Here is a 24913-nt window from a genome sequence, read left to right on the forward strand (position 1 = left end):
ACACAATTCTGTCTCGAAGTTCTACGGAGCTCAATTCCTTTTACCTCAAGTCTTGGTTTTTGCTCTGACAACCGTGAGACCTTAAATACACAGGTGGGTTAACCCTCACAAGGCTGCCGGCCCAGACTGCATCCCTAGCCGTGTCCTCAGAGTATGCGCAGACCAGTGTTTTCGGACATATTCAATCTTTCCCTATCCCAGTCAGCTGTCCCCACATGCTTCAAGATGGCCACCATTGTTCCTGTACCCAAAAAAGAAAAGGTAACTGAACTAAATAACTATCTCTGCACAGCACTCACTTCTGTCATCATGAAGTGCTTTGAGAGACTAGTCAAGGGTCATATCACCTCTACCTTACCCGACACCCTAGACCCACTTCAATTTGCTTACCGCCCCAATAGATCCACAGACGATGCAATTGCCATTGCACCGCACACTGCCCTATCCCATCTGGGCAAGAGGAATACCTATGTAAGAATGCTGTTCATTGACTACAGCTCAGCATTCAACACCATAGCACCTTCTAAGCTCATCATTAAGCTTGAGGCCCTGGGTCTGAACCCCGCCTTGTGCAACTGGGTCCTGGACTTCCTGACGGGCTGCCCCAGGTGGTGAAGGTAGGAAACAACACCTCCATCCTCAACACTGAGGCCCCACAAGAGTGTGTGCTCAGCCCCATCCTGTACTCCATGTTCACCCACGATTGCATGGCCACACACGCCTCCAACTCAATCATCAAGTTTGCAGACGACACAACGGCAGTAGGCCTAATTACCAACAATGACGAGACAGCCTACAGGGGGGAAGTGAGGGCCATGGGAGTGTGGTGCCAGGAAAATAACCTCTCACTCAATGTCAACAAAACAAAGGAGCTGATCATGGACTTCAGGAAAACAGCAGAGGGAGCACCCCCCTATCCAAATCGATGGGATCGCAGTGGAGAAGGTGGAAAGCTTCAAGTTCCTCGGCGTACAGATCAATGACAAACTGAAATGGTTCAGCCACGCAGACAGTGTGGTAAACAAGGCGCAACGGCGCCTCTTCAACCTCAGGACGCTGAAGAAATTTGGCTTGGCACCTAAAACCCTCAGAAACGTTTACAGATGCACAATTGAGAGCATCCTGTCGGTCTGTATCGCCACCTGGTACTGCAACTGCACCCCCCGCAACCGCAGGGATCTCCAGAGGGTGGTCTGCCCAACGCATCACCGGGGGCAAACTACCTGCCCTCCAGGACACCTACAGCACCCAATATCACAGGAAGGCCAAAAAGATCATCAAGGACAACAATCACCTGAGCCACTGCCTGTTCACCCCGCTATCATCCAGAAGGCGAGGTCAGTACAGGTGCATCAAAGCTGGGACAGAGAAACTGAAAACAGCTTTTATCTCAAGGCCATCAGACTATTAAATAGCCATCACTAGAACATTAGAGGCTGCTGGCCTATATACTTGAAATCATTGGCCACTTTATTAATGGAAAACTAATCACTTTAATAATATTGAAATATTTTGCATTCCTCATCTCATATTTAATGGAAAACGAATCACTTTAATAATATTTAAATATTTTGCATTCCTCATCTCATATGTATACACTGTATTCTATTCTATTCTACTGTATCTTAGTCTATGCCGCTCTGACATTGCTCGTCCAAATATTTATATATTCTTAATACCATTCCTTTACTTAGATTTGTGTGTATTGTTGTGAAATTGTTAGATATTTCTTGTAAGATATTACTGCACTGTTGGAGCTAGAAACACAAGCATGTCGCTCCACCCACAATAGCATCTGCTGAACATGTGTATGTGACAAATAAAATGTGATTTGATTTGATTTGTGTGCCTTTCCAAATCTTGTTGTAGAAAAATAACATAACAAAATGTGGAAAATGTCAAGGGGTCTGAATACTTTCTGAATGCACTGTATATTAAGGACATTGAGAAAATGAAAAGCTTGATATTTTGATATTGTCAGTTCCCTATTTTGAGTCTATAGTCCAATTGAAAGTCCTTCAACAGTCTTTTCTCTTTGTTACAATACTGAATAAGTCTCCATTACTGCCTTATGTACGTCTAATGAAGACAGCTAGTCTGCTATGTACTGTGCATTCGGAAAGTATTCAGACCCCTTGACTTTTTCCACATTTTGTTACGTTACAGCCTTATTCTAAAATGTATTACGTTTTTAGTTTTTTAGCAAATGTATTCAAAAAATGGAAATTGAAATATCACATTTACACGAGTATTCAGACCCTTTACTCAGTACTTTGTTGAAGCACATTTGGCAGCCTTGAGGCTTCTTGGGTATGACCCTTCTGTCTCTGAGCTCTATGTACAATTCCTTCAACCTTGAGGCTTGGCTTTTGCTCTGACATGCACTGTCAACTGTGGGACCTTATATAGACAGGTGTGTGTTTTTCCAAATCATGTCCAATCAATTGAATTTACCACAGGTGGACTCCAATCAAGTTGTAGAAAAATCTTGAGGATGATCAATGAAAAAAGGATGCACCTCAGCTCAATTTTGAGTCTCATAGAAAAGGGTCTGAATACTTATGTAAATAAGATATTTATATTTTAAATTTTTAGTACATTTGCAAAAATGTCTAAAATAAAATATTTTATCCATTTTAGAATAAGGCTGTAACATGACAGAATGTGGAAAAAGTGAAGGGGTCTGAATAATTTCTGAATGCACTGCATGTCATCCTGTGTGTGGTTACAATTGAGAACATAATTTGCTACAAAATACAGGCTTTGCATGTCTGCTGAACTGCCCCAGTGCCCTTTAAATGTAAAAGTCATTCATTCATACTTCTTTGTATCCAGTAGGCTACATATTGCTCTCTTGCATACAACGCAAATGTTGAGATGCACACAAACACACTAAGCAGATACAGATACTCCGTATTGGAAAGGAATGTCAAGCTCTCTTGCTTGAGACAAAACATTTCGCGACCGTGGACGTTTCTATCTGCACACAAATTGCCTGACATTCCCAATGAGGTACAACGACAACAACAATGGCGATGCTATGTCTTCCAATGCCACTGTCGAACTTCCAGAGACAAATGTTTTGCAACCTGGCAGTCTACAATTCTGAGATGTTGTTGTGATCGCCTGGAAGCCAGCCAACGTGGAATATGATAGGTTAAATACACAACACAGGGAAAGCAACTTCCTCCCGGCAACCTTGACAACCTGGCCTGGCGACATCTCTCATGTGTACGTGCCACTCTGCTACGTTTCCTGATTGGCCCTGTTGGCTTCCTGTCTCTCATGTAGAGCAGATAAAGACAGAGGGCAGGGAAGTAATAACACTTTGTTACTTCATTTTGACGCTACAGTGTACCAACACAATGCTACATTGGATGCCTGAAAGGTGTTTATTTGGACCAAAACCTTGACCATGAGGTTGAGTTTGTTTGTCTGTCTGTGTCTGCCGTGCATAATCAGCCATGACTTTGGGCTTGTTGGCTGGTTGTTTACAATATCCCTGGCAGTTACATGAAATCCACATGATAATTAAAGCAATACACACACACACTCACACAGAATGCTGTCAGGCTGCCACTACACTATGACTAGCCAATATAACAGTTGAGAAAACACACTCGGACAGACACTATAGAAAACCCCAGGACAGTGACGAGAAGAAAAGTCCGTCTTTACAGGAAGCCCCAACATGTTCCTTTAATGGGAAATGAAAGACTCCTGCTGTACATTCCCCTCTTCCTCTTTGTTCTGCTAAACACTCATTGCAGATCCCATTATGTGAGGATGAGCTGACATGAAGACACACAAGGCAGTCCAGTGTGCTGCCAATGTTCCGAATCCCAGGCTCCATTCCTAATTGCTCCATGAGGAATTTGTCTAACAGCATCATTCCAATGGGAGAATCCCCCTTCTCTTCTCTTGACACACTGGTCAGACAGACACCAAGTAAGAGGAGTCAATGCCCTGTTTGTTGATGATACAGTTGAAGTCGGAAGTTTACATACACCTTAGCCAAATACATTTAAACTCAGTTTTTCACAATTCTTGACATTTAATCCTAGTACAAATTCCCTGTCTTAGGTCAGTTAGGATCACCACTTCAGTTTAAGAATGTGAAATGTCAGAATAATAGTAGAGAAAATTATTTATTTCAGCTTTATTTCTTTCATCACATTCCCAGTGGGTCAGAAGTTCACATACACTCAATTAGTATTTGGTAGCATTGCATATAAATTGTTTAACTTGGGTCAAACGTTTCGGGTAGCCTTCCACAAGATTCCCACAATAAGTTGGGTGAATTTTGGTCCATTCCTACTGACAGAGCTGGTGTAACTGAGTCAGGTTTGTAGGCCTCCTTGCTCGCACACGCTTTTTCAGTTCTGCCCACACATTTTCTATAGGATTGAGGTCAGGGCTTTGTGATGACTTTGTTGCCCTTAAGCCATTTTGCCACGACTTTGGAAGTATGCTTGGGGTCACTGCCCATTTGGAAGACCCATTTGCAACCAAGCTTTAACTTCCTGACTGATGTCTTGAGATGTTGCTTCAATATTTCCACATACTTGTCCTGCCTCATGATGCCATCTATTTTGTGAAGTTCACCAGTCCCTCCTGCAGCAAAGCACCCCTGTGCTTCACGGTTGGGATGGTGTTCTTTAGCTTGCAAGCCTCCCCCTTTTTCCTCCAAACATAATGATGGTCATTATGGCCAAACATTTCTATTTTTGTTTCATCAGACATGAGACATTTCTCCAAAAAGTACAATCTTTGTCCCCATGTGCAGTTACAAACCGTAGTCTGACTTTTTATGGCGGTTTTGAAGCAGTGGCTTCTTCCATTGTCACGGCCGTCAAAAGGAGGAGACCAAGGTGCAGCGTTGTATGCGTACACTCTTCTTTATTTGAAGAATGAACACTGAACAAAACAACAAAACGTGAAGCTATACAAATGAGTGCGAACAGGCAACTACACATAGAAAAGAACACACAAATACTCAAGGGAAAATGGCTACCTAAATATGGTCCCCAATCAGAGACAACGATAAACAGCTGCCTCTGATTGGGAACCATATCAGGCCACCATAGACATATATATACCTAGACCTACAAAACCCCTAGATATACAAAAGCCCTAGACAAGACAAAACTAGCATACCCACCCTAGTCACACCCTGACCTAACCAAAATAATAAAGAAAACATAGATAACTAAGGTCAGGGCGTGACATCCATGCTGAGCGGCCTTTCAGGTTATGTCGATATAGGACTCGTTTTACTGTGGATATAGATACTTTTGTACCCGTTTCATCCAGCATATTCACAAGGTCCTTTTCTGTTGTTCTGGGATTGATTGACACTTTTCGCACCAAAGTACGTTCATCTCTAGTAGACAGGACGCGTCTCCTTCCTGAGAGGTATGACGGCTGCATGGTCCCATGGTGTTTATACTTGCGTACTATTGTTTGTACAGATGAACGTGGTACCTTCAGGCATTTGGAAATTGCTCCCAAGGATGAACCAGACTTGTGGAGGTTGGCTGATTTATTTTGATTTTCCCATGATGTCAAGCAAAGAGGCACTGAGTTTGAAGGTAGGCCTTCAAATACATCCACAGGTACACCTCCAATTGACTCAAATGATATAAATTAGCCTATCAGAAGCTTCTAAAGCTATGACATAATTTTCTGGAATTTTCCAAGCTGTTTAAAGGCACAGTCAACTTAGTGTATGTAAACTTCTGACCCACTGGAATTGTGATACAGTGAATTATAAGGGAAAGAATCTGTCTGTAAACAATTGTTGGAAAAATTACTTGTGTCATGCACAAAGTAGATGTCCTAATCGACTTGCCAAAACTATAGTTTGTTAACAAGAAATTTGTGGAGTGGTTGAAACAAGTTTTAATGACTCCAAACTAAGTGTATGTAAACTTTCGACTTCAACTGTATGTGCCATAACCGCCTATTGCAATTTGTCAAGACAACATATATCAAATGTTTTGCCTTGCGTGCCAAGCCACCAACTCACCACCGGCACCAGCCAAGGCCTGTCCCAATAGGTTTGGTGAGAGATGGAAACGTCTATTTTGGTCAGGTTTTGAAACTGACTGTTTTTTATGAATTTGTTATCCTTGATGGCCTGTCTAATTAATAACACCATCTTAGTATTCTGTTTCCTCTTTCACTGCAGATTGCAGGCCTACTAGGTCACATATGCTCTGTTTCCTGTGAAGGAGTTTATAATGCATCTACCACACAGCCACCTCACACAAGATATTGAAGGTTTGGTTACGTAAACCAGTCACAGATGGAGTTTTGATAAGACAAAAAATGACAAGAAATCAAGTCAGAAACTCTGTAACAGGCCACTGTTATCCTTTCATCCTGTTCTTGTATGTATTAAACAATTGTAAGACCCCAACATCTGCCAAAGGCTGCAGGAATAGCCGGAAAAGCAAAATTATGTAACTGTACAATGTAAAAAATATACACCCACTACCACTTCACAATTATTGTTTTCATGGCCTGCTGCCTCTGAGTAAGAGAAGTGTTCTTCAGATGAACCATGCCCGCAGTGCTGCCTCGGCTCACATTAAAACTGCTGTACATGATGTTCCAAAAAAAGACAGTAGAATGTAGCAGAACAAAAAAATAATGAGGTTTCAGGTTACATGAACCTAAGTTTGGTCAAAGAAATTCAATTCCCATTATGGTTCAAATGTGTGGATGTTAAAAAAAAGTTAAACGTGACAATTACTTTTCACCAGAATTCCCCTGCCCAGTCATGTTTCTTAAGCATGTCAACGAGTAGCTGTTGAAAAGGAAGCTGTAATATCCTCTTCTTTGAGATGGCACTCAATCATCTATTCAAGGAGAACAAGTTGTATTGAACCTCTAGTCAAATCTAACCAACGAAACTTTCTGGGAAATAGAATGAGGTAAATTAAGAAAAGAATTGACAGAAAACACAAAAATCTGTCAGTGTTTTTATTACAAACAAGAATTACAAAAACTTTGGCTAGTCATGTGAATCAACAATGGCATTTGTATAAAATACATTCCGTTTAAGGTGTGCTGCACTGAGCATGACACCAAAGCTGCGTTGCTGACCTGAAGCCACAATTCTCGCCACTATTTGGAAATGAGGTAAAAGTCCTCAGTAATTTCTTGGAATGTTCTTCAGTACACTTCAAAGTGACATCTCCAACGTAAGGCTTAATGTGACGCTGAACAAATGTTCTGCAGACATTTCTAAACTGTTCAGAAACATCAAGGCACAGGCATCTGGTGTGAGACAAACGCACAAACCACATGGCTCAGACATTTCCTCTTTAGCTGCTTCTAAAACTAATCATTTGAGCCTGAAGCAGCTTCAAAACAGACTCACACGTTTCTTCCTCTTATCATTGTTGTGAACGGTCATAATAAATCAGTACTAGTCTCTATTTGAGGAGACACTATGCATAGGTTTGTGCTAAAGAACTAGCTTTTACGCAACCCCAATTCCTCTTGAATTCATCCACATACCAAGAAATTCACTTAGTTTCTTCATCCAGTACTGTTACATTAACATTCAGAATACATTGAACAGCTCCAGAGGATAGCTGCTGCATCAGAATCGCTCAGGCAATCGTTTCAGTTCATTTGCAGATACTGCAGGCTTTCCCTTTTGCATAGCATTACCTGTGTACATCGGCTTAATATCTAAACCTGCTGACTCAACTCCTCTTCACCAAACCATGACTTCTCAGAAAAAAGTGCTTACTTGAAACTCATTTACTTGACTATTAGTAGAAATAGTCATGGGAACATCATGATTGAGTCATAATACATAACGCAGGTTGACATTTAGGCTATATGTTACAAGGCAAAGGGGAGTTGGGTATTACAGATGCCTCAGCATTAAGCCAGCTGATAACTTCTTCATATCACATCGCATTCTTTAAGGCTTAGGTATCATCTGCAACTCCAACTCTCCCCCTTACAAAAATCAAGTGATTCTCCCCCAATATTTCCCCAAATTCAGTAAATAACACAAAACATTTATTGTGTGGGAATCATTGATTGGCAGGAGGGGCTCCGTTTCCTCATCCAGAGCCAAAATCACTTTGGAGGACAGGAACCATGGGACAAGTTATTTCCTTTCCTTGCGCAACGTAACATGTCCATTTTTCTTTTAAAAAAAGGGCTTCCTCCACAACCAGGTCCTGTCGTCTCCATCTCCTCTTCTCAGCGGTACTCTTAGTCCCTACCAACAACAGAGGCCACATCTTGGGACTGGGTAGCCAGTTTCGGATAGTAATCCAGGAGAAGACAAATCACTTTGCGTAATTAAGTCGGGTCATCGCGTGACGCTCAAGTGGTTGGTTCAACATGTCATGCAGCGACGTCTCATGTTGAGGGGCTGAGGGTTTGGGTCGACCTGCAGGCGCAAAACACAAAGGTATACGTTTCAATAAGGCACATTGGGCCATGAAGTGTAGAGAGTTCTGTTAAATCACAGAGTATTCTAAGTGGTGCTAGCTCACCTCGCAGTACACCGGAGGGGGTCGGAAGCGGAACTCCTGGACAAAGGCCCTAAGTGGGTGCTCCATGATCCCACTGAGGTCCTCCTCAGGACGGTGGGCCATAGTGTTCTGCTCAGCCTCCTCATCAGTCACCACAGAGCTGTAGTCAGGAGGAGCTGTATGGGGGAGGGAAAGAGGGGACAGATGAGTAAACCATTTTTCAGGTTGGAGATTTTCAGGGGGTTTGGCTTTTAGCTTTGGGGAACATGTTATGTCTTGTTTACAATGAGACAGACACTTACGCTCAGGCTGCTCAGGGATGGCCATGCGGAGCCATTCCAGGTTGACACTGTACTGGCTGCTGACGCTAGAGGTGCGGCTGCCGAAGGGATGCAGGGGGATGGTGCCCATCACCAGCGGCAGCTCTAGGCACAACTTAGAGGTCCCAGGAACATCCACACATACCTAAGTGGTGGAGTGGGGAGAAAGCTTTTAGAACTACAGTAACATGGACTCTTCAGTAGGGGTAAAACCACTAACCTCTAATTAGCTTTTCATTATCAATAAGACATATACTCAACAAGGAAAACCTAGTAAACGTGCATTAAGTGCTTTCCATTCTCTGTCTAGGGAGTGAACTCACCCTGAGCATGTATTCCACTTTGATGATGCGGCACTGCAGGATGGAGGGCCCGACGGGTGGGATCTTGATGGCGCGGCCATGCCAGGTCTCCCTACGCTGGGCCCCCACCACGTCGCCACTAAGCGTGGCCACCACCGCCTGCTTCTGCTTCATGGTGCCCCGAGCGAGGAACGTCTGCGTCTGTGTGATGTAGGCCTTGGGCACCACACAGCGTGACGTGGCATTGTCAAACTCAGCAAAGACAGGAATCACCTCACCTGGAAGATGGAGAATAGAGGCTGTGACATTACATTTGGTTTAGCTAAAAACAGTTATAACTATTTGTTAAGTTCAGGCCACTAGGGTTAAAGGATATGGTTGGTTCTTACCTGGTGTGTAACCTTTACGGTCGATCTTGGCAGTTATCGACACCTGTCCAAAGTTGTGGTACCAAACCCGTGCCATCTTGTCTTTACTGCCAGCTTGGGGGGCCAATAAGGCTGGTGTGTTGATGTCAATGGCCTCAATGACTGTGAACTCCTTCTTGATCTTCCTCACTGTAGCCCAGGGCCTATGCAGCTTCACCTTCACCCAGTAGCGGACGCTGCCATGCTTGCCTTCGAAAGATGTTACCAGTGTCCTGTTGGAGTAAAACACATCAATTGATTAGACCTTCGTTGTTCTTTAATAAGATGTGATGATATCATAGGCCCAAATCAAATGCAATCAACACAGGTGCATTACTGTATGCTAATACTGAACCGAAACCATTCATGCCAGAAAGGGATACTTACTCGTCAGGCAACTGGAAACTAAATGGAAATTCATGTCTTCCAGCAGGGAGGAGGGTGAGCTCGCCATTATCTGAAAAGAAATGAATAAAACAAGCATTAATGTTTTGTGACAATTTCTGATACATTCATTGATTACTGAAAGAGTGCATTTTGCTTTCCAATGCTATGTACTACCTAAAATAAATATTGGATAAGTCACCGAGTTCAATTTTTCATTACAATGAACTGCAACTGAAGTTACTCTTTTCTCATCAAACAAGAGCACCATATTTATCCAATATTAAAACGTTAGACGTGATATGTAGCACCTTTCTCTATACTACTTGCAAGGGGTGGTTCCTTCTCACTGTCCCGAGAACAGATATTTGTCAAACCTGGTGCTCTTGAATGGGTATTTTCAGGCCCTTGATTTGTGGGTTATTTTGTTCAATTTTATATTATTTATGGCAGCACTTGACAGAGTCCCCTTTTATAGTTATTGCTTTAAGAATTAATCTAACTTGCATTGACAACACTTGAACCTTTAAAAAAAAAAAAGACAGAATAATTCAAAGCTAATAAATTATAACAAAATGCAACCTCATGAGATAAACCCCCCACAAAACGCAGTTGTGTACAATAAAAAAAAATTCTCTTGAGTGAAATTTGCTCGAGATGGTTTGTCCGGAGAGTGTCATAACATGGAACATGATTGCTTACATTCACCGAGAAAGAGTGAATGACTAACCTGCTTGCAAAAGCACTTCTCTTCGGTTGAGATATTCCACTTCGTCGCTGTAGTTTTGAGTATAAGCAGTACTAGACCCAGCCGAACGTGACTCGGTCCAATACACTTTAGCAAAACCTTCGGCGTGCAACTTCAACGACTCCACTTTACATTCCCCTGCAAGGTCCAAAACAACTTTTCCAGACACCACGTCCCCACTGCTGAAGACTGGAGGAGAGTCGATTTCTGGAGAGTCAAAGACGATGTCAAACTTTTTCAATTTGCCGAAAATCATCTTGAGGCGTGTTAATTCCAAAGGGAATACTTTTGCTAAAATGTTCTTGCGCTCTTATTCAAGTTGTCAAAAAACGTAGAACGTTTCAGTTATCTCTCTGGCTTGTCGCTACACAAAACTGATGCAGCAGAGACGGCCACAGTTCCTTTTTGCACGATGTGAAAGGGGGCGGGATCTCCGAATATATTACATAAGGTGCCATGCATAGATTGTAGCAGGCTAATAAACATCTTCCCTGGGCGTGGTGTTCAGAGCGAACGGAGAAAACAGTGCCTGGTGATTGATGGTTACAGGTTCTTAGACAAAAACAGACTTAACTGAGCATGCCTGAAGACTGCAAAGATCCTCCCATTTGACAAAATAGTTTCACATTGTACTATTGTGCAAAGGTATTTATTTTCGCTTTAGCTCGTGTCCATTTTTAACATTCTGTACATGCGGTCTATGCATTAGTTCCAAGAAACAGAACATGCACAGTTTGCAAAATTGATTTTCTTAGAGAGCAAACATGATGATGATTAGAAAAGTCTCTAAAGCCCTGTATGAACTATCATGAAACAGTTTTTTTACTATTTCATATAGGCTACCACTTCAATAAAAAGCAATAATGATAAAGGGAATGCGCATAAACATGAAAAGTACATTTAAGTACATCTGCTTGCAATACAAATACATCGATCATATCTTACAGAACATTTAGTTCCAGGCCCTCTAGATTGCAAAATCAGGGGTGAAATGTTGTCCCAAAAAACAAAGTTGTTTACTTATTTGTTTCCTGAAAGTATGTGAGGGTTATATACTGCCTCCTGTGGTGTGAACGACACATGCAACAGCTGGGCTTTGTCATGGAATACAGTACGGTGCAAATTTATGATATCAACCGCCTCCTGGTGGCTATTTGAGAACTTAAAAAGTGTGTAATCGACTTCAGTGAGCTCTGACCTTAGACATCCTGTAATTGCTGGGCCGATGAGATAAAAACCATGTATGCCTGCACGAAGAATGATTTTGGACTTATACACCCATGTTGTATCAAATAATGAATGGTCTGCAGACTCATCACACTAACAAAGTTAATAACATGTACATATGTGTTCAGAACAGATGATATTCAAAACAAAGACCTATCTTAGTAGAGTGCCAAGTTATGTATAGAAGGCTATAGCTATGTTTTTCGGGGGTCCGGCTTAAGGCACACAAACAGCAGGACTTAAGCCAGAGTGTATTCACACAAAGAATACATGAAAAACACAGTCTAGTTTATTGCAATGAACATGGACGGCATCATTACACATGTATCAGACGACCAAAGACAGCTGCAGTATCAGTATCAACATGAAATGTCTCAAAACCAAATCAACCAAACTAATGTCATGAAGGGAGTAAAACTAATCTGCAATTCTATCAGACCATGGGAAAAAGGCTACGTTTATATGACATATGAAATGAGATAAGAGGTCCACAGAATATGTTTGCTCACATTGCTTTTATAATGAAATAGGACTGCACTCCATAAGCTATTTCCCAACTGACTTACCATGATTAAAGATTTATTTGACAAGTGCCTGCACCCTGAAGTCCCAGCCATTTAGCAATTATTAGTCAGACTCGAGGCAAATAACAAAGGACTGTTGGAGTGTATTTCAACATCTTCCTGTAGAGGTTGTTAATCTAGTTGCTCCCACATGTTTTTCCCTTGTTACCTGAGAGACAGAGGCAGCATTTTTTTAAACCCCCCACACCTTTTCAGGCCAGCAGCCGTCTTCGGCCTCTGCCTCTTCTTGGGCTTCTCCACTCACTCTTTCTTTCACTTTAGTTTATACATTCCAAAACCACTATTTACAGTCTAACAGTCATAATGAAAGAGAAAGTGTCAAAAACCCAAGAGCGAGACTCAGAAAGTAAATGGCCATGCTCCTTTTCTGATTAGACCTACAATAATCAAAGCAAGTCCACAATCAAACCAAAATGTAGACATTTACTTTGACTCTGTGAAGGAAAATATGAAGTTCTGTGAGATACCTGACTTGATGAAATCAAAATACGTCAACGTTTATCAGTATGATCAGCACTTGACTTGGGCAGGAGTTCATCAGAGATCAATATCCGGCACCTCAAATTTTCACTGCTTGAGTTCCTGCACCTCTTATAGAATATTATCTCAAAAGTATTGTGGAGTTCCTGCACCTAAATATAAACAGTACTGGCACCTATTTTAGTCCAAGTCAAGCACTGAGTATGACATGTAAATTATGTTTTGAACACCATCCAATAAATAATTTCCTGTTATTCTTTGGGAAATGTATCATAATTAGCCTATCCACATATAAAAACTGGCCAACACTTTTATATTAAGCTGCCCCTCTGCTATACTAACTTTATGTAACCATGCAATTACTCAGCTGTACATGGTAGTTAATGTGTTATAACATTAGCTAAATCCACTTTAATTTAACCTTGAGGTTAGAGAAGGTGGCCTGTCAAGAGGTCAGCAGCATGTACAGTACCAGGCAAAAGAATGGACACACCTACTCATTGCAGGGTTTTTCTTTAATTGTACTAATTTCTACATTGTAGAATAATAGTGAAGACATCCAAACTCAGAGACCTGGTCAGAGACCTGGCCATGTGGTGCCAGGATAACAACCTCTCCCTCAGCGTGATCAAGACAAAGGAGATGATTGTGGACTACAGGAAAAGGAGGACCGAGCACACTCCCATTCTCATCGACGGGGCTGTAGTGGAGCAGGTTGAGAACTTCAAGTTAAGGTGTCCACATCACCAACAAACTGGTGGTCCAAACACACCAAGACAGTCGTACACAGGGCACGACAAAGCCTATTCCCCCTCAGGAGACTGAAAAGATTTTGCATGGGTCCTCCGATCCTCAAAAAGTTATACAGCTGCACCATTGAGAGCATCTTGACTGGTTGCATCACTGCCTGGTATGGCAACTGCTCGGCCTCCGACCGCAAGGCACTACAGAGGGTAGTGCGTACGACCCAGTACATCACTGGGGCCAAGCTTTCTGCTATCCAGGACCTCTATACCATTTGGTGTCAGAGGAAGGCCCTAAAAATTGTCAAAGACTCCAGCCACCCTAGTCATAGACTGTTCTCTCTGCTACCGCACGGCAAGCTGTACCGGAACGCCAAGTCTAGGTCCAAAAGGCTTCTTAATAGCTTCTACCCCCAAGCCATAAGACTCCTGAACAGCTAATGAAATGGCTACCCTGACTATTTGCATTGCCCCCCCTCCCCCAACCCCTCTTTTACGCTGCTGCAAATCTGTTAATTATCTATGCATAGTCACTTTAACTCTACCTTTAACTCTACCTAAGCTGTGACCCCGCACATTGACTCTGTACCGGTACCCCCTGTATATAGCCTCGTGCTGTTATTTTACTACTGCTCTTTAATTATTAATTTTTTTAATTTTTAATTATTTGTTATTTTATCTATTTTTACTTAGCACTTATTTTTCTTAAAACTGCATTGTTGGTTAAGGTCTTGTAAGTAAGCATTTCACTGTAAGGTCTACTACACCTGTTGTATTCAGCGCATGTGACAAATACAATTTGATTTGATTGTCAAGGCAAGTCATGCATGACAGCTGACTTTCTAGTGAAACATTAACTCCACCAGTCCTGCATTTATTTACCTGCCAGTCTGATGGCCTAGATCCAATCCCTATAAGTATGTTGCTGCTACACGTGAGCTTCATTCACACGCGACAGAATTGTACATATTAAGTTCATGCTGTCAACTATTTTCCAGTCTCGTGTTATTCTACTGTGCCTCTAAGAATGTCATTTTCTAATAGATTTGTGTTTTATGTTTTATAACCAAAAGTAGGGCCTGTGTCTTCAGTGTTTCCATATTTACTGTGTCCTACAGTAGGCTTGGTCAAATCCAAGGTGCACTACTTTTAGAGATGCATGCTTTTTACCATGCAATTAATTAGTTCCAATCATGGGCTCAAAATTTGAATTTTAGTTTGGATAATTGCATTAATAGGAAATCAATAGATACTAACCCTTTTGAACATTTCAACATGGTTCAGATATTAAAACATATCCGGTGACAAATAACCAGTGTGATCTTTCCAGAAATGCAGAAGAATTACCTCGGATGAGATGTTGTCTCTTCCTAAAGTAGGTGATCTTGGAGGTGTAGTCGTTGTAAACTGCATTCATGCCCACACTGTGATCCTCAAGCCAGTGGGCAGTGGCAACCCCTCTTCCAATGACCTTCATGGAGTGCACTTTCGTCTCCCTGTTGAGCTCTAAAACGACCTGTCCTGAAACTATCTCGCCGCTGGCATACACAGCATCGTCCGGCTCGTCCAACTCCAGTTTAAAACGTTTAATTGTCTTGAAAGTCATTCTTTGGAGGGAACATTTATGAATTATACCACAAGAAAATGTTGCCTGTGACACAAATACCTGATGGTGCCGTGTTGTTTGTGAAAAGAAAACATGAATTATGCATAAACACACGGACCTGCCTAAACTACATTTAACCGTTTTTGAATTAAATATTTCACACCAGCAGACCAACGTTCTGTCAAAGAACACAAACCAAACCTACCTTCAAAAAATGGGATGGTGGATTTGAGTTCTTCACTGTAATATTTAAATTGTTACAATGTTTCTACCACATAATTTATATGCTCAAGTACGAATGGGTTTCTTTAACATACACAAATTAGAAAAAAAAGCACATGCGAGTCACGCCGTCCACTCGTGTTTACGAGTGTGGCCAGAAAGCGACCACTGTTTTCAGAGCCTGAAAGTTCATTGGTTTACGAGATGATTCGCTACAGAGATTACTCTCCCCTCCCTCCCGGCTACATGAGTGCACTAACTTCTGTGTCTAATGTTTTCATGACTTCTCAGCCTTTTGGGTATGCATCGATAAGATATAATGCATAGGATGCGTAAGATATCAATGCATGGAATAAATCAAATACAATATATTTAATAGTTGCAGGTATATATTTAAGAAAATATGGTGTGAACATTGAATATTTTCCCATATTCTATCGGATAGTAATTGTGCATTCACTAAAACTGTTCAATGATCAGGGCTATCGGATTCACATGCACTAAAACACAGGATCAGAAAGCTTACTTTACACACACATAAACACCTAATGTCAATATTAGAGGTTAATTATGGGTAACCACATGGATGCAAAGTGTTGTTAAACAAAGATTGAAATGAAACTGATGCTGATGCTGATGCTGAAATACTGATAGTCATAGGCTTGCACTTCATTGAATACAAGGCCAGGACCAGGCATACCCAGCGTCCGCTTCACGTCATAAATTACAACACGCAAAGCCATGCCCCTCGTTCAGGGGACACGTTCCGGTTCGTCCCATAGACCGTCATTCAAAGTTGGCTTCTTTCAGCGGTACTTTTGAAGCTGTCTGTCAAATAACGAGAACATGCCCAAAAGTACAGTCAGTCAGTGTATATCTCTGACAACTCCTCATCAACTGCATTAGCTATTTACACCCACACACTTTATTTTGTATACTTTTTAACTTAAATGACTTACTATTGCGTATTATGTGTATGTACTACAACTAGACTATGGGTAAATTGTTCTGTCCATATTCTGTCTGTATATTTAGTCTGTGTTGTATACACTGTAGCACCATTTCACCAGGTCAAATGTATGTACATGGCGATTAGAGGTGATTGCTATTCTATAGAGAGGGTGATCGGTGTCCTGAAGGGAAGATTCCATATACTCCATGGGTCACATCCACTTTGCTTCTTGAAGAACCCTTAGGGATGAAGTTGACAAGCGAGAAGAGACGATGGTTGACAACATACTACACGTATGTGCTGCTATGGTGAACATGTCTGATAGTGTTGTTTACAAGAATACAAATGAATGTGACAGCCAAAGTGATGCCTAAAAAGGGTCCTGAAGTGCCAATCTAAATACAGTTAATTTATAATTTATTTTCACCAGACCGATTACATTATTCAGGGTTGAGTCCTTCGACTGAACTACTGTATTCCTAACTTTTCTTCATGTACCAGTGTCTCATTCTTCCTCTCTGCACTGTATTCCACCCTGGACTGTCTGTAGACTGGAGTCTGTCTCCTAAGAAGGAAACGCATCACCGTCAATTGTTTTTGGTTGTTGTTTTTTACAGCCAGCGTGGAACCAGATATAAGGCTGTATTCAATCCGTATCGCGGAAGATCCGTATTAAAATGCAAAGGTCATTTCCGATTGAGCCGACATATGCAGCGTTTAACGCGAATGCAGTCTCCGCGAACACGGGAACATGGCCTTTAAATTTCAGACGAGCTAATAAAAGGTGGATCTTCCTCGACACGGATTGAATTCAGCCCATAGTCTTGGTTTTCTTAACTTATTCCCAATCTCTTATTATATCAGTTACAGGATATGAAATGAATATACAGTAGACCTATATCACAACCTAGAGTTTGTACCTTGTCTATGGGCTGTGCCAACCATTTTGTTGTAGATATACTTGGCCCAGAATCGGTTTATTGTGTCCAGAGCCTTGGTGAGGAAGTCATCATCTCACGTGACACGGACAATTATACATTGTTTGGGGGTCCACGTGATGAAATCAGTTCTTGTTTTACAAACATCTGCACCTGTGTTGAACAAAACATAGTGAAAACTGACTCAGCACGTAGCAGTCTATGCTCCTATGAACTTTTTGATGTCAGACAACATTTAGGTCAACTATGAAATATGTTGATATGTATTTTCCCTTATAACTGCAATATAATTCAGTGTAAATGTTCACCAACCTGAGTGTTGGAGAAGTGGTTCTTCCTCAAAGAAGTTGCACTTGCCAGATGCCCTCTCTTGTTCTGTAGCCAGTCGTCCAGAGTGCTGTTGTCTTGTGCCCAATTGAAAGGACACTTGACCTCCAGGACTCTGTGTACAGCCACCCATGTCTGATGTGATTCCTCCGTCACCCTCCACAATGGTTTGACTTGAGCCTTCATGATGGTGGGGTCGGACGCCCCAGGTTTGTGATGATAAATCACTTGAACCCATCCACTTTCAAATAAGGTATTGGGCTTCCAAGGAATGGTAACTGTTCATATTACGTGCAGTGTAGATACCTTGTAAGATAAAGGGCAAAACACATAAGAAAAATGTACTGAATGCACAACTCATGGAGACATCAGATTATGTTTTTTTTAGGGGAAGAGGTTGGCACTGGGCAGGAAGGTGCTGCCAGTAAGCCTAATGTTATCACTCTATCCTAATGCCAGGACTGGAAATGTAGTCGTTTTTATATAGTACATTGCTATAATACTTTTGACTATTGTTTTTGACACAAAGTAGGACTGACAGGTGTCTAATAAGCTAAAGTTTTGAACTGCAATTTAATGTAGGTTAAAATATGGAGAGAAGGCTATTATTACAGCTTCAGATCTTGGAATATGGGTCATGCAGCCTATGGGTCAGACAGCCTAATGGTCAGCCAGCTCATTAGTAATTTATAAGGGATATTATTAAGAATAAATAGCTGACTTGAAATGATGAAACTCAGCCGCGAAGTGGTAGGCCACACAAGCTCACAGAACGGGATCGCCAAGTGCTAAAGCGCATAGTGCTTAAAAATCCTCTGTCCTCGGTTGCGACACTCACTACCGAGTTCCAAACTGCCTCTGGAAGCAATGTCAGCACAAGAACTGTTCTTCAGGAGCTTAATGAAATGGGTTTCCATGGCAAAGCAGCCACACACAAGCCTAAGATCACCATGCGCAATGCCAAGCGTCGGCTGGAGTGGTATAAAGCTCGCAGCCATTGGACTCTGGAGCAGTGGAAATGCGTTCTCTGGAGTGATGAATCACGCAGTCCGACTGATGAATATGGGTTTGGCGGATGCCAGGAGAATGCTACCTGCCCCAATGCATAGTGCCAACTGTAAAGTTTGGTTGGAGGAGGGATAATTGTCTGGGGCTGTTTTTCATGGTTCATGCTAGGCCCCTTAGTTCCAGTGAAGGGAAATCTTAATGCTACAGCATACAATTACATTCTAGATGATTCAGTGCTTCCAACTTTGTGGCAACAGTTTGGGGAAGGCCCTTTCCTGTTTCAGCATGACAATGGCCCCGTACACAAAGCGAGGTCCATACAGAAATTGTTTTTTCGAGATCGGTTTGGAAGAACTTGAACACATTTGGGATGAGTTGGAACACCGACTCCGAGCCAGGCCTAATCGCCCAACATCAGTGCACGACCTCACTAATGCTCTTGTGGCTGAATGGAAGTCCCCGCAGCAATGTTCCAACATCTAGTGGAAAGCCTTCCCAGAAGAGTGGAGGCTGTTATAGCAGCAAAGGGGGACCAACTCCATATTAATGCCCATGATTTTGGTCATGTAGTGTATATACTTTCTATACCCTATAGGGATAATTGACAATTAATACATATTAATGGGGCCTTCCAAGTGGCGCAGCGGTCTAAGGCACTCCATTGCAGTGCTAGAGGCATCACTACAGACGCGGGTTCGATCCCTGGCCAGGGGGGATTTTCTTGGCTCATCGCGCTCTAGTGACTCCTTGTGGTGGGCCAGGTGCCTGCAGGCTGACCCCGGTTGTCAGTTGAACAGTGTTTCCTCCGACACATTGGTGCGACTGGCTTCTGGGTTAAGCGGCGGGTGTTAAGAAGTGTGGTTTGGTGGGTCATGTTTCGGAGGATGCATGACTTGACTTTTGCCTGTTGAGGAGTTGCAACGACGAGACAAGATCGAAATTGGGGAGAAAACGTTTTTATGATCTTGCCAGACTTGTTGGGGTTGTTCGTCGGGGTGAATCTGATGGGGCAGCAGTTTCCTGCTGCTGCCCCATCAGATTCACCCCGACGAACAACGCCAACAAGTCTGGCAAGATCATAAAAACGCCCCACAATATCCTTAAAAAAGAAAAGATTTTACACCGCTCCTCGGCAGGCTGGACGAATAGTTGGACGAAGGCTGGACGAATAGTTTCTGGAAATTTTTTGATTAATATAATGTATGAATCACTTAAATAAGTAGTTCAAGTAGTTCAAATAGCAAGATACTTTTCCCTCAGTTTTGCAATGAGCGCCAATGGGTAACCAAGGATTGCGGCAGGTCCTGTGTCCACCAAATAGTAGGTGGAGTCTCCAACCAAGGGGTAAGGCCAACACGTGATCGCCCCTAAAACGACATAAACAGTCACTTAGGGTGCCCAGGGCCCTGACCTCCAAGGGGCCCCCTATTGATTTTGTTGGTCAATCTCACTCAGATATCATTCAAATGGCATGTCTTGATAAAATGTGTAGAATTGCAGGAAATGTGCTTTAAAACGGCAAAAATTGCTCCCCAACCCATCGCTAAATGCGTAGAATTGCAGGAAATTAGCTGTAAAACAAAACAAATTCTCTCTGTCATCAAAACGGGGGCCACTAAAAGGCTAGGGCCGGCCCTGGGTGACCTAATCTAGTGTATACCTATAGTACACCACCTGTTTCTTGTCTGACTAGTGCAAAAAGTTGCTATATTTATTTCCTCCTTCAAAAAGACGTGTTGATGAAATAATGACCTTGGGCTATGTTTCCTCATGATAACTGGGTCATTGCCCTTTCAGGTGGGTGAAATCAGCTGTAAAATATTTACGTCTACCCGCAAACTCACTGTTTTGCTCAACAAAGCAGCTCCCAAAACATGGCAATTAGCATATTGGTTTTAAGGTTATGTTGCTGTTTCATCATTAATCTATTTCTTTTTTACACAGATCATAGTTAATCACTTGTAAAAAAATATATAATATTTTTTTTTTAAAGGGAGTAAATCCTAAAACTAAACCTGTCATTGGCCAAACAGACACTAACCGCAACTAACTTCGGTAGCACAGGTATAATATAGGTATAAGGGTGTCATACAAACTCATTACAAGTCTTACAATGTTTTCAGTGGCGACACCTGTTTTGAGCCCCACATTTTTAGCCAAATCACATTTTTTGGGGGGGGGGGGTTACCTGTTTTGTGTGTTATTTTGACATTTCTACGTGTCACATATCAGTTTGCAGACAATGTAAAAAATATATATATATCGTTGATAAAACATATCGGTGCTTATTGGCGATTGGACATAAACTTTACATAACAAGTTGGAAATTGCAAATTCAACAATGAGTTGTTTGGAAGAAATCATTGGCTAACTGCAAGCATTGCAAAGCAATCATTAGCCTGCTATTCAGTGGAGTGGCTGTGTGGTCCCAAGTATAATCTTAAGTGGCTCTTTTCCTAGTTTAAAATTATAAACATTCAACATTGGCCATGCTGTCAATTAAGCATGATTTGTGCCATGCTCAAAACAACTGTTAACTTGGAACTACAAAATCTGGCTAGTGAGTTCAAGGCAACTGGGAACTCGAGAAAAACCAGCTACGACTGGGAAAACGTTTTGAACTTTCATCCAACTCGGAATTGTAAATCGCGAACTCGGGCCTCTTTCAACAGCTACGACCTGAAGATCACTGACAACTTTTTTTTCGAGTTCCAAGTTGTCTTGAAAGCACCATACATCCAGAGAATGCTAGACTTTGATGACAAAGTTTTATGACAACATTTTCCAACAATGGACCGCCGCGCCACCTTCCTGTTCAAGTGAGCACAGCACAACAAGGTGAGGCAAAAATGTTTTGTATGTTGCTGCATAAATAATGTAATATGCCAGGGAGATATACAGTTTCTTGTTAACGAACTATAGTTTTGGCAAGTCGGTTAGGATATCTACTTTGTGCATGACACAAGTAATTTTTCCTACAATTGTTTACAGACAGATTATTTCACGTAAAATTCACTGTATCATAATTCCAGTGGGTCAAAAGTTTACATACACTAAATTGACTGTGCCTTTAAACAGCTTGGAAAATTCCAGAAAATGTCATGACTTTAGAAGCTTCTGATAGGCTAATTGACATCATTTGAGTCAATTGGAGGTGTACCTGTGGATGTATTTCAAGGCCTACCTTCAAACTTGGGGCCTCTTTCCTTGACACCATGCGAAAATCAAAAGAAATCAGCCAAGACCTCAGAAAAAAATTGTCGACCTCCACAAGTTTGGTTCATCATTGGGAGCAATTTCCAAACGCCTGAAGGTACCACGTTCATCTGTACAAACAATACTACGCAAGTATAAACACCATGGGACCACACAGCCGTCATACCGCTCCGGAAGGAGACGCGTTCTGTCTCCTAGAGATGAACGTACTTTGGTGTGAAAAGTTCAAATCAATCCCAGAATAACAGCAAAGGACCTTGTGAAGATGCTGGAGGAAACATGTACAAAAGTATCTGTATCCATAGTAAAACGAGTCGTATATCGACATAACCTGAAAGGCCGCTCAGCAAGGAAGAAGCCACTGCTCCAAAACCGCCATAAAAAAGCCAGACTACGGTTTGCAACTGCACATGGGAACAAAGATCGTACTTTTTTGAGAAATGTCCTCTGGTCTGATGAAACAAAAATAGAACTGTTTGGCCATAATGACCATCGTTATGTTTGGAGGAAAAAGGGGGAGGCTTGCAAGCTAAAGAACACCATCCCAACCGTGAAGCACGGGGGTGGCAGCATCATGTTGTGGGGGTGCTTTGCTGCAGGAGGGACTGGTGCACTTCACAAAATAGATGGCATCATGAGGCAGGACAATTATGTGGATTTATTGAAGCAACATCTCAAGACATCAGTCAGGAAGTTAAAGCTTGGTCGCAAATGGGTCTTCCAAATGGGCAATGACCCCAAGCATACTTCCAAAGTTGTGGCAAAATTGCTTAAGGACAACAAAGTCATCACAAAGCCCTGACCTCAATTCTATAAAATATTTGTGGGCAGAACTGAAAAGGTGTGTGCGAGCAAGGAGGCCTACAAACCTGACTCGGTTACACCAGCTCTGTAAAGAGGAATGGGCCAAAATTCACCCAAATTTTTTGGGGAAGCTTGTGGAAGGCTACCCAAAACATTTGACCCAAGTTAAACAATTTAAAGGCAATGCTACCAAATACTAATTGAGTGTATGTGAACTTCTGAGCCACTGGGAATGTGATGAAATAAATAAAAGCTGAAATAAATAATTCTCTCTATTATTCAGACATTTCACATTCTTAAAATAAAGTGGTGATCCTAACTGATCTAAAACAGGGAATTTTTACTAGGATTAAATGTCAGGAATTGTGAAAAACTGAGTTTAAATGTATTTGCCTAACATGCTGACCAGACCGGACATGTTGTGTGCGCTGCAAAATACATTTAGAAATCCATGTTATTCAATTATTGCACCCACACTGCTCGCGCGCGCCAACGAGCATCTGCGTTGCCAAGGGCTAAAATAGAAGTCATTCCTATTTCTGACGCAGATCGCGCTGCAAGTCCTGCCTCTCCCATCTCCTCATTGGTTTATAGAAGCAGGTACCCACGTGCCATCTCCTCATTGGTTATACCCACATGGGTGATTGAAAGACGAACTGTTGCCGGCTGTCATGGTATTACTATGAAAGTGTAGATGCCAATCACCATATAAGTTCAAAGATGAAAAGCCTGGAAGTAGGAGAGATGACTAGAAACGATTCGGTTGACCGTTTTATATGTGGATTCATTGTCGGAGTAGAGGACCTTGTGCATTTCAGGTAAAATAACAACCTAACTAGCTAAATTAACCTAACTAGCTAAATTGCCATACATGTTTAATGCTTTTCGACTCGTCCCCAAATTAATGTCAAATTAATGTCATTGGTTCAGAGTTTGTTTTGATATTTTAACCTGCGTGTCGTGATTGCGTTTGGTGTAGGGGGACAAAATTAATTTATGCACGATGGCGCACGCGCGCAGCCGGTTTGGGTTCCGTGTAAGGTGTATGTATACTGTAGCTAAGAAAGTAATATTAAGTGTATGTTGTGTGGTAAGCTGTTAGTAGCCCATTCACCTTAACAATTTGGTCTATTTTCTCCTCTTAATTTCGCCTACTGTTCTGACTTGGTGGTACACATGTAGCCTATAACCTGTTTTTGAGAAATGTAATCATCGAAAATTGTAAGAACTTTCATTGTCTGCTTATATGTACCCTTTATTTATCCTACGGTTCTGACTTGGTGTGCAGGGAGAACACTGTAAGAACGGCCCATGTTCTGAATTCTGTCGCTGTACATTTCAAAAGTGCTGAACAAATAGTTATATTGACTACGTCCGTCCTAGCTCGCTCATGGATTGCCTCTTATCCGCTTGTCGTAACCTTATGCCATAGTTTGTACATCTCAATTGTCAGTAGAAACCACATTTGTTTGAGCAAGTCAGCCATATCAGCTATGTTATTTTAAAAGGGAGTAAATTAGTCTGAATGAACTGTTTTGCTGCCAGACAAGGCTCCGCTGATAGCCAGGTGTAACAGTGGTAAGGTGTTGGGACTGCCTTTGGGACTCTGCTGTTGGGACAGCTTTATGTAGGCCCTAACAGTTTGTGGGCACGGTTCGTCACTGTTCTAGTGCAATTAATGTGTTGTAGTGGCTTTGCTGGCATGCATCCCTAATTTATTTTTGCCCTACAAAGATGTGCATGCTAAAATCGCCAACGAATGTTTTTTAAAGGCAGTTACCCTTATCAACAGCCAAAGTTTTCAATGTTAACAAAGTAGGAAGGTGAGTAAGCTTACCAATGCAAAAGTGTGCAGCAATGTGTAGCATTGCTCTACATTATCCAGAGGCCCTGGTTTGTGTTTAAACCGCCTAACTGCTTCGATACTTCACACTCGACGTGCACGGTCCGCAAACTTCTGAGTCAAGGTTTTTATCTTATCATGTCAGTGCGATTATCAGGCTTCTTGCACGGTTCCTCTCTAGGCATGCAAGTCACTGGAGGTGATGTGACAGCCAACACGCCAAAGCTTAGCCTGGTCCCAGATCTAAATTACGGTGTATAGCCAACTCCTATGGTCATTGTCATGCCTAAGACGT

General features: G+C 41.9%; 1 protein-coding gene and 1 long non-coding RNA gene across 3 annotated transcripts; both read right to left on the reverse strand.

Moving 5' to 3' along the window:
• Positions 1–6973: 6973 nt before the first annotated feature.
• LOC120054678 (arrestin domain-containing protein 2-like) lies at positions 6974–15688 on the reverse strand. 2 transcript variants are annotated; one of them, XM_039002211.1, is made up of 8 exons: positions 15514–15688; positions 15050–15309; positions 9924–9993; positions 9519–9769; positions 9151–9407; positions 8810–8972; positions 8529–8683; positions 6974–8422 (listed from the first exon to the last, which is right to left on the reverse strand). In XM_039002211.1, exons 2-8 carry the CDS (start codon positions 15306–15308, stop codon positions 8369–8371), a joined length of 1209 nt encoding a protein of 402 aa, XP_038858139.1. In that variant the 5' UTR covers position 15309; positions 15514–15688; the 3' UTR covers positions 6974–8368. The 2 variants fall into 2 exon arrangements, with proteins under 2 accessions (XP_038858139.1, XP_038858138.1); XM_039002210.1 differs by lacking the exons at positions 15050–15309; positions 15514–15688 and adding an exon at positions 10651–11086.
• A 274-nt stretch (positions 15689–15962) lies between these two features.
• LOC120054422 lies at positions 15963–24911 on the reverse strand. Its single transcript, XR_005477609.1, has 3 exons — positions 24613–24911; positions 17733–18053; positions 15963–17573 (listed from the first exon to the last, which is right to left on the reverse strand). It is a non-coding gene; the product is annotated as an uncharacterized LOC120054422 (long non-coding RNA).
• Positions 24912–24913: the final 2 nt, after the last annotated feature.

This window comes from Salvelinus namaycush, chromosome 10, assembly GCF_016432855.1.
Source record: "Salvelinus namaycush isolate Seneca chromosome 10, SaNama_1.0, whole genome shotgun sequence".
In the NCBI taxonomy this organism is placed as follows: Eukaryota; Metazoa; Chordata; class Actinopteri; order Salmoniformes; family Salmonidae; genus Salvelinus; species Salvelinus namaycush.